This window comes from Fukomys damarensis, unplaced genomic scaffold (genome assembly GCF_012274545.1).
Source record: "Fukomys damarensis isolate Sample0158 unplaced genomic scaffold, DMR_v1.0_HiC HiC_scaffold_39, whole genome shotgun sequence".
Classification (NCBI taxonomy): Eukaryota; Metazoa; Chordata; class Mammalia; order Rodentia; family Bathyergidae; genus Fukomys; species Fukomys damarensis.
In genome coordinates this window covers 96,795,019-96,805,360 of record NW_022900951.1, presented here as the reverse complement: position 1 = coordinate 96,805,360, position 10,342 = coordinate 96,795,019, and the positions used below count along the sequence as shown (strand labels likewise).

At 47.8% G+C, this 10,342-nt stretch overlaps 1 protein-coding gene across 1 annotated transcript; it reads left to right on the top strand.

Annotated features, from left to right (window-relative positions):
- The first annotated feature begins 796 nt into the window (after window positions 1-796).
- LOC104870543 (rhox homeobox family member 1) lies at window positions 797-8,049 on the top strand. Its single transcript, XM_010636223.1, has 3 exons — window positions 797-1,308; window positions 3,131-3,176; window positions 7,862-8,049. Exons 1-3 carry the CDS (start codon window positions 860-862, stop codon window positions 7,976-7,978), a joined length of 612 nt encoding a protein of 203 aa, XP_010634525.1. The 5' UTR covers window positions 797-859; the 3' UTR covers window positions 7,979-8,049.
- Window positions 8,050-10,342: the final 2,293 nt, after the last annotated feature.

Genomic DNA, 10,342 nt, shown 5'->3' with positions numbered 1-10,342 from the left:
GAAGGTACTCGGAACGGAGGTACATACGCTTGCTTGTTCATTTCCTCCCCTACTGCGCAGAGTTACTAAGGCCCAGCTGTAGTTCTCACTGCTTTCTGAGTATGAATCATCGATCTTCACTACAACAGAAACAGGTAGGACCGCATGCATGGACGGTGGGGGTTCCCGGATGGATGAGCCCTGGGCAGGGATTTACGTTTCCCCAGTGGATTCCTTGCAAAACGGTGGAAGGATAGACTCACTCAGGGGGCTTGGGGTTCCTGACGAGCCCCCCTCAGCACCCTGCCGGTCACACGTCCGGGGTGGGGTGCTAAGGGCAGCACGACAGAGTCTGCTTTCATCCTCACTGGGGTACTGGGATCCAGCAGCCTCTACGGGGCCAGTAGAGCCGAATTCAGGGCATTGCTGTGTGCAGACAGTGCAGCATGGAGGGTAAGGCAAGGGACCGCCTCCCAGCCTCCCCTCAAGAGATACTGGGGGCAGTGTGAGTTCTCGTCCCCTCCACTCCAATTCCTAATAAGTGCGGACTTCAACAAGGTCCCTTCAAGTGTCCCTGCGATCCAGGGACAGTGTAGTCTGCTAGCTGAGTGGCAAGGTCAGGCCCCATTGGGCGCCTGCACAGTCTCGGTCTCTTTCTTGTTGGCCATAGGCTTCATTCTGGCCACGCCTCATCATACCGCTATTCTGTAACCCCTTGTGCCATGAGTGCTGCATGCAGCCAGCCAATGAGAAGCATCAGGAGTGGGCTGGTGGAATCGGCACTGGCCAATGGGGTGTGGAGTCTCACTAACCAATTGCAACCTCAGGCCCAGCCATTTTGTCGACTCACTGCTCCCAAGGGATTGGGCTTTTCCCCTGGATGTGGCGGAGGTTTCTTTGTCCTCGGTGCATTGGCGCCATGGAGGCACAGCCCAACTACTATGATTACCCCAACTTCTGCATCGAGTATTGGATGCAGAGTTCTCCTGCTTGGCCTACACCAGATTTTCCCGCTGTAGCCCCAGGTTGCACCTTCTGTGAAGGAGCTCTCGGCCTCCTGGGGCCCAACTGGAGCTGTGAGGGGTACCTGGATCACGCTGCCAACTACTGCCCGCCTCAAGTGGTGAACTTCAGCCAGAGAGGTTACGCTAACCGCCGTGAGGATCAAGCTCACCAGGAGCCCCAGCAGCTGCCGCCCACTCAGCAGAATCCCTCGGATGCCAGGGGTCGGCGTGGGCGCCGGGGTCCACAAGTGCGCTTCCAGGCCTGGCAGGTGGAGAAACTGGAAAGTGTTTTCCGAGCAACTCAGTACCCGACTGTGACCACCAGGTGAGCTGCCGTCTCAGGGCACAAACTGGCATTAGGGGACAGGTTCTGTTTCAGGTGCCTTTCTCTCTCTTCCACTCACTTCTTCCCCCTCTAGACTTAGACCACCTAGGGTCTTCGCTTGTCTCGTTTGTGCCGGGTGTGATGGATGTGTAGACCAAGGTGGCGATTTTCTGTGGCTGTGGTTATAAATTCAGTCTGGAAAGTCGTTGGTGGCTACTACTTTAGTTTCATTTGCGAGGTGTGGCATCTGACCCACAGGTAGAAAGTCAGCTACCTGAACCTCTTTCAGGGATAGATGTCAGCAGTGTTAGGTGTTTTCTTCTTGCTATGTGACACACCTCCAGCATGCTCTTCATCTTGCAAAATGAAACCATCCACAAGAAGCACGTCCCATTTAACCCATTCCGTGTACTCCTCAAAATCAGGATACTGAGATTTTACTCTGAGTTTGAGGGGCCTAGGAACCGCAGCTCAGTGAAATCGTAGCCTCTTAGTGTTTTGTTCCTGACTTATTTCACTTCCCATATCCTCAAGGTGCATCCATCTTGCAGCATGTTTTAGAACTTCCTTCCTTTTTAAGGCTGAGTAATATTCCATTGCATGGATGCAGCCCTGTTGATCATTCATGTGTGGAGAGGTTCCTTTTGTGAATAGCGCTACTGTGAACATGCCTGAGGGATAGCTCTGGACACCCAGGTTTTCAGCGTTTTCGGTACATCCTCGCAAACAGAATCGTGGGATCATAGAATTCTGTGGTTAGGCTTTGAGGCCCCAGCAGACCTTTTAGAAAAGTGGCTGTGGATTTTGACAGTTCTCCCGAGAGTGATCATGGGCTCCAGTTTCCCCAAGGGCTCAGCACACTGGTTATTTCCCAGGCTTTGACCGTGGTTCAGATGAGGGGCGTGATTGATAGCACTGTGGCTCTGATGTGCAACAGGGCTGAGTCATTTGGAGCGAGTTTTCTCTGCTTCCTAGTCATCTGTGTGCCTTCTGTGGAGAAATGTTGCAGTGCGAGCTCTCTGCTGCTTCATCCTGGGTGTTGTGTTCTGCCCGTTGACTTGGGAGGGGTGTTTCTGTACCTCCGCATCACACGTGCTTTCCTAACATTTTCCTCAGTCTGCGCCTTGATTTTCAGTGCCTTGCCTGGGTCTGTTAAATCAAGAAGCGATTACATTTGACACAGCCCACTTTAGTATGGTTGTGTTGCCTGAGTTAGGGTCTGCTTCTGTGAGTACAATTCCTGTGTATGGTAGGTCAGTAGAATAAGATAGTATTGAGCTGACGTCTTCCTGTGTTTAAAATTCTGCGTTTTTTTCCAAATAGCTGTTCTGCTGGGGATTTAGCTCAGTGGTTCTGGCACCTGCCTCAGAAGCACAAGGACCTGAGTTCTATCCCTGGTCCAATATCCTGAGTTAGGGTCTGCTTCTGTGAGTACAATTCCTGTGTATGGTAGGTCAGTAGAATAAGATAGTATTGAGCTGACGTCTTCCTGTGTTTAAAATTCTGCGTTTTTTTCCAAATAGCTGTTCTGCTGGGGATTTAGCTCAGTGGTTCTGGCACCTGCCTCAGAAGCACAAGGACCTGAGTTCTATCCCTGGTCCAATAAATATTTAATACCACCTTAAAAAAGTTTATGAGGCAGTCACATTTTAGTAGAGTCTTTTTCCTTGGAAATACAGAAAAATATATTTGGGGCAATGTGAAGGGTGATTTCAAATTAGAAAAGCAGTGCAGAATGTATATATGATAATTCATTCTTCCAGAGCACTGAATCCTTCTTCTGATCCCGGAATATAGAATACTTGTTGTTTTCTCTCCACAGACGCCAGCTTTCAGGAGACCTGGATGTGGCTGAAAGCAAAGTGAAGGTCAGTACATCCAAGCACAGCCAATTGGTAGGGCAGTCAGTCTCCATCCTGCTTCAGGACATACCTTTGTCCTGGACATTGTCGTATTGGTGTTATTTGTCATTCGTTTTTTCCAGGGGCAGAAAACTTTGAACTGATTTGCATTCATGGTAGCAAATGGGATAAGTAAACGTGGGCCTTGGATTCCTTCCCATGTCCAGAGGGGACATGATCTCATAAAGGAAAAACAGAACATGGCCTCAGGCTGCTTCTCCTATTGTAGATGCCCAATGGAACCCTTATACCTGTCCATCCTACAGAGAGCTGTCATCAGGGACAGCTAATACACGGATATGCACCTGCAGGATTCACTAACTGAAGGTCACCGTCTGCAGCACTGCTATCCTTTAGGATGCACCTATGTGTGCACTCTGTTGGGGCTCAGTGCGAACTTCAAAGTATTCAGATGGGAGCAGGGAGTTGCAAGGTGCAAATGTTCATTTGTCGCACATTGTGTGAAACCCAGCCCAAGAATTTAGATCAACATGAGTCTATAAATATTCTTTTCCTTAGTTTTATCTTCATCTCTTCTCTTTCACCTTTTGTCCCTGGGCATAGAACCCTGGATCTCACGCGTAAGAGCTTAGGGCTCTACCAGCAAGTTGTATCCGCAGCCCCAAATTCATAAATATTGGAAAGTGAAAGTAGACTCTGAAAGAAAAACACTCTTAAGACCAAGTAATGGATGTCTAGTTCAGCTGAGAGAGATGAAGGAATTAGTTTGAAAGGGTATTTGCCTGCTTTCCTTTTCTTTGTAGCTTTTGGTAAGGTAATAGAGAGAGTAGAAGCTCACAATTGAAATTTTTCTGCATACCATGCACTCTCCCTTGGAAATCGTTCCCCAGTAGTTAAAGTCTTTTTGCAAGTGGATGTATGATTTTATGCTTTGGAAATTGGTGCAAAGAGCGAAACAAAAAAAAAACAGTGTGTGGAATTGATTTTGGTTAAGCTAGGAAAGATGAAAGGATAGAGAAAAATTACATAGGGTCAAAAGATCCCTTAAAGTTTCATCATTAAATTCATGAGCATGACCCTCAGCACTCAGGAGGCTGAGGCAGGAGGATAGCTAGGAGGTCCCAGTGGGCTGTGGGAGTATGCAGGTCTTTGAAAACCTCCAAGGGGCTGCGTTTGTGGCTGGGCTGCAGGCCTGCCCAGCTGCAGAACGAGTCTATGAGGCCCCAGGAGCCAGATCTGCCGTGCTGGGCCCTGGGCCTCATCCTGGACTAGGCTCTGGGGGAGATCTTTTTCTGAGAAGTTCCTGGGGGCCAGAAACTCTGTACCTTTAGAGCCTCCTTCAGGGGCCCTCTGAGGCTGTCCTTCTACATCAGGCCCATTCCAAGCCCCTCAGCATTATCGGAGGGTCTTAGCATGAGGGGACTCCCCAGAGGCAGAACTGTTCCCACTGTTTTCTTTTTCTCACTCTAATGTGTACTCTGTTTTGGTGAATGCAGGGACAGTATCCCAGGTCTTGCAAGGTAAGCATGTACTCTCTTATTGGGTTACACTCCAGGCCCCCATTCACCCTATTTATCTGTATTTTTAAAAAATTTATTGTGACACTAGGGATCAAATTCAGCAAGTGCTCAACTACACTTTCAAAACAATTTTATGTTTGTAAGAATTGAGTGGAACACAAGGTCATTGCACTGAGCCACGTCCCCAGCCCTTTTTATTTATTTATTTTATTTTTTGACATGGGATTTTGCTAAATTTTCCCAGTCTTCCTGCAGCCTCCCAAGCACTGGGGATTACAGCTGTGTATCACCGCACCTGGGCATTTTTGTTTGGAATGGAAAGTTCACAGACCATCTTGTTGTGTGCTCATCAGTGTCATCCCTGAGGTCTATTCTTTTTCACCACTTGCAAGAAGAAAGCTCGATTTTGTTGCCACGACTATCTGTGAAGGAGTTCTAATAATATCTCCCTCCCAGGCTCTGTGAGCTTCCTGCAGAGACCTGGCACATTGCTGGCTTTGAGGGTGACCATGTCATGTGTCCGTGGGTGGCATTTACTAGGCTTTGTCCACTCCGCAAGGTGCAATGGTGCTGTCCCTAACACTGCTGTCTGCAGAGAGCAGCGTTCGGCCTCAGTCTGGACACACCACATGCAAAAGTGCTGTGCACGGTCAGAAGGGTGAGTTTTTGTTTTCTTTCTTTCTTTCTTTCTTTCTTTCTTTCTTTCTTTCTTTCTTTCTTTCTTTTGAGACAGAGTATCTCTCATTCACCTAAATTGTTCGTGCTAGGCTCAATTTTGTGATTTTCCTGTCTCAGCCTCCCAGAGCACTGGGATTCCAGCTTGTGGCACCACACCTGGCAGGGGGGAGCATTTTTAGCTGGCAGTGTATCAGCGCTGGACAATTTCTTTCTGTTACTCGTAGAAGGTATCTGTGGCAGCACTCGGCACAAGAACTTGGTTCAGCATAAGTAGATTTATAGGTACTGTGGCAGGGATAGAAGCCAGGCTTCCTGCGTGCTAGGCAAGTGGTCTGCCACTGAGCTACCTGCCTGCCAGGGGCCCTGTGTTTGCACGAATTATGTTAGCATAAGCTTTTCCAGGTTACATTTCATTTTTGTTTTCAGTTAATTTTTTGCCTGTGATGCTGTGGTTTTGAACTCATGGCCTGGCCCATATGAGGCAAATGCTCTACACTGAGCTACACCCCCAGGCCCGTGTTCTTTCCATCTAAATGTTTTCAGCACAGCAAGAAATAGCAATAATAAGAGAGAGTATTCTTGTCTTTACAGTGTTGTGGGAACTGGTCTGCAGTTCCCTAAGAGTTTTCCAGTGTATGACTTTCAGATTTACTCATCCAAATTACAAATGCACAGACTCACTGTTCTAGTGGAAGCACTTTTTCTCCTATGGTTAAGGTTATACTTCCTTTTTTTTTTTTTTGGTTTGAGATTAGGTCTCACTGTCCCCCAGACTAGGCTTGAACTCCTTGCCTCAGTCTCCCTCCCAGTGGCTAGGACTACAGGTGTGACCACCACGTCTGCTTACTGTTTACTTTGGTTTGTTTGATACTAATTTGCATATGGTATTGAAAATGTAGGGGACAGGGATATAATGGTTTTTGTTTCCTGTCCTGGGAGTTAAACCCAGGGATTCTGTAATGAGCTACATAAAGAAATGAAAAAAAAGGGGGACAGCTGTGTTGAACATGATGTAAATGTCACATGCTGTGTAGCTGTATTGAGACATCACATGGTACCGCAGTAATATGCACAATTTTTGTGTTCTTTGTGGCAGTTTAAAAATAAATCTAAGAGAAAAAATTCAGAAGCATGTCTTCTTGGAATGAATATATATATGTATATACATATATATATATACATTTTTTTTTCTTATGGAGAGAGGCACTTTTCCTTTTCAGTGGAACTCTCGTGTGAAGGTGAGTTTTGCAGAACAATTTGCTGATTTTACCCTCATTTGGGAGTAGATCTGTACCTGTCTTAATTCCAAGTATTTCCCATTTCTTCACACAGTGAGTAGCAACATGTGGGTAGACCTCGGGATCAGAGGACATCAATGAGAGACTGCAAGAACCACATTAGATACCCCATCAAAAGTAGGGAGTGAGGGACAGAAAGTCAGGATGAGTTCAACATTAGCTTTGGTGCAGAGTGCGTGACAGAGAGCAGGGGGAATGTGGGCTGCGGATCTGCTGGTGGGGACCCAGAAAAGCAGCCCAACAAACCTGGCCCACTCCTCCCTGCTGGGGTCCCTCTTCCTGGAAAGCACTTCCACTTTTATGCTTTGGGAACGAGGGTGGGGATCTGCATGTCCAGGTGGAGCACAAGGGCATCAAGTGCTCCACCAGACTTAGGGTGGGGCTGTGTGTGTCCCCGACGAATGATCTAGGACCTGGAAGAGTTGAGGAAATGCAGTGAGCTGGCTTTGATCTGAGCCCAGAAAGGCTTGGAGGTGTGGCAAGCTGTAGGGAGCAGGAGGGACTGTGGAGACCACGGCAGCATCTTGCCCCTAAAGCCTTGGGTGGGCAAGGATTTGGGGAGTCTGCGTTCCCTCAGGATGAGTCTGTGTGCCCTTCTCTCACACCACAGACCACAAATCCAAGCGGTGTCTGGCATCCCTTGCCCCCCCACAGCCTTTCATCATCAGGGGTTACAGAAGATCCGGTGACACCCTCCCTGGTGAGCTGGCAGCAGGAGTCAGCTGGCTGGACTGCGGTCAGCAGTGAGGGTGCCGTGTTGCTTCATCTGCTTAGATGACACGGGGCCAACATTGGGCACCTGGAGCAGCTTGTTACCTAGGGCTGCACCCAACCTCTGGATGAAACCATTAGGCAATAGTGAGGTGGGGAGGAAACGGATAAATCTTCTAAGCTTCTGACCCGGGCAGAGAGCTGGTGCTCACTCAGCGTGAGATGCAAGAGGAGGTGTGGTGTTACGTTCCTAAGCTCTTTGGTTTTCTGCTCCTTGGGATGGAGCTCAGGGCCCTGGGCAGGAGGGGTCTGTGCTGCTCCATTGACCTCACCCCGCCCCCAGGCTAAGGTATTTGAGCCTGAAGAAAATCACTCCCTCATGCAATCTAAGTGTCAGTGACATAGAAAGTTTCATGATTTGCTTTTTCTGTTATGATAGCGTGTTCTGCTTACTAACCATGCCCCCTCTCTCCTCTGGTCTCAGGCTTGCTTTAACAGTCGGAGAGCCAAATACAGGAAGGACCAGAGAGAAATGCTCATGAATGTTCCACCTGCTTCTCAGGATCCCCGTCCTAGCGAGGAGGTGGGAGAGCTGCTCTAAGGTGCAGTCCTTTTTCAAGATGGAGATCATATTTGGCGTTTTGTTCCCACGGTCATCTGTGCCACCAATGGAGCCCATGCTACAGTTATCTGCATAGCACTTATATTGCAATAAAGAAGTGAATTCTCTGTGTGTTTGTGTTCTTGTTCCTTTTGAGTTTATTCAGATATGGACTTAATGTGTTCAGGAAATGCCATTCATCCTGAGTGATGATGAGGACTCCTGTCGTGAGGGGATTCCCTGAGTCACCATCAAGAGGTCCTGCACACCAGTCTGCTAAGGGCCATGGTGGGCTGTCAGTGACTTTTACTCAGTACAGAAGTCTCTGTGCCCCATTGCCCGACAATGGCTTCCCCATCACCACGGTCATTTGGGGGCCTCAAATGTGTGCACAAAGGGTCAGGGAAGTCCCTGGTGAGAGGACCCCATGTGCAGACGGAGCTGGGTTTCTCCCATGTTGAAGAGTTCAGTCAGAACCCCGAACTCTGAGAGGAGCTCCCCAAGAGGTTTTCACTGGTTTGAGGAGAGGGGACAGACACTCAGTCATCTGTGCTCTTCCCAGTTCTTCCCTCCTTGCTGGGGAGCACAAGGGGCTAGGGCTGATTCAGGAGCACAGTTCCTGCTACCTCAGTAGAGCCCTAAGACTCTGTTCCAAGGAAGCCAGAGAGAGAGAGACAGAGAGAGAGAGAGAGAGAGAGAGAGAGGAGAGTCTTCTGTCCCATCCCCAGGCCAGCAGGCAAATCCTCGCAGCTTCCTAGCTGAGAAGCTGAGCACCTCTCCTTCCATGTGCTGTGTCACCATGAGTACTCTACTCTTATTGGGACCCCATTTACCGGTGATTTCACAGTTGAAGAGCCTGCTTTTTCATTTTCATCTATTTACTTACATTATTACTTTTTCTGGAGCTGCTCAAGGCAAGAATAAGAAAATAGCTCCCTTACCCAAGTTCCAGAGAAATCAAGCTTTGGAAACAAGTCCTTCCTCCGTGAGTTCTCATTCTCTGATGTCAGTCAAACCACAAGGATAGAAACAGAGCAGCAGAGGGCTGTGAAGAGCCTGGACTACGGTTTGAAAGCATCAAGACGTCCTCACATAAACCTTTGTTTTCAGGTAATCTTTGGCAGTGTAAGCTCCCTGGGAGAAGATTTATGTCTCAGGTATTGAAGGGTGGAAGCACAGTCGTAAGGGAAAGTGGGAGCAGTGACAAAGATAAGGCCCAGTGGGCCTGCAGATTCCCTCGGGGGTTGGGAGGGTGTCCGTCCAAGGCCAGTTTGACAATGGGCTCTTCTTCCCAGGGGAAGAAAGCCTGTGTCCCTGGGAGAGCTTGTGATATTAATTTGCAGTGCTGTCTTCTTAGCTTTGTCACTCTTGGTTGTCAAAGGTCAGCAGAGTGACTGTGCCTTATGTGTGGTCTTTGCCTTTAATTCCCAAAGGCCTGCTGGTCGTATTTCAGTCATTGGCCTCTGAATGACTTCTGGCTTTCAGTTTCTCAGGTGCTGCAATATGTGAGTATCTTGCTGGCTGGGCTACTCTCCTAGTAAGGTATAAGTTAGGATGAGTGGCCACTGGAAGATGGTTTCTAGGCTAACTGCCTTTGCTCCTTGTTACATGTTCTCTCAAGATAACATGTTCACTGGAACTGCGGTATAAGCAATTCCAAGTACAAGAGAAGACGTAGGTTTTCTGTTTAAAATCCCCCAGTACTGGAATTCATCTGGTGGGCTTCTACTTCAGGTTGCCTTCCTTGTTTAATGACTGCTCAGACTTTTTTTTGGGGGGGGGGTACAGTTTTGTACATCTTTATAGAGCCCCAATGTCTTTTTTTGTATGGTAAACCTTGTTTATACAGTACTGTAGTTTTGCTGAGCGTACTGTACGATGCAGTAATATAGTTTTATGTTATCAATACTGTATATGTTTCACAAATATAAACAAAGTCATCAAGTTGGAGTTTCCATTGACCATTTCTTTGTTCTGAATATTGCAGTGTACGTCCTATATACAATTCCTCATTTAGCAAATAATTCCTTTAACAACCTAGTGGTAGGAACGAAGCTTGATCATTAAAGGAGTGTCCGTATCTGGATCTTGTTCCCATGATCCCCCCTCTCGGCTTTGGAGTACGTGAGCTTCCTGGCACACATCTTCTGAGTGTCCCTTAAGCACCACTACCTCTAGTCAGCCACCATGGAATTCTCCCTGCATTACACTTACTTAGTTTTGTAAAGTTTTTGCTGGAGGTCACACCCAGGACCTCATGCATTCTAGGCAAGCACCCTATCATTGAACTATATACCCCGAGCCCTAGCTTTCTAAATTTTGACTAGTGTGTGTGTGTGTGTGTGTGTGTGTGTGTGAGTCATA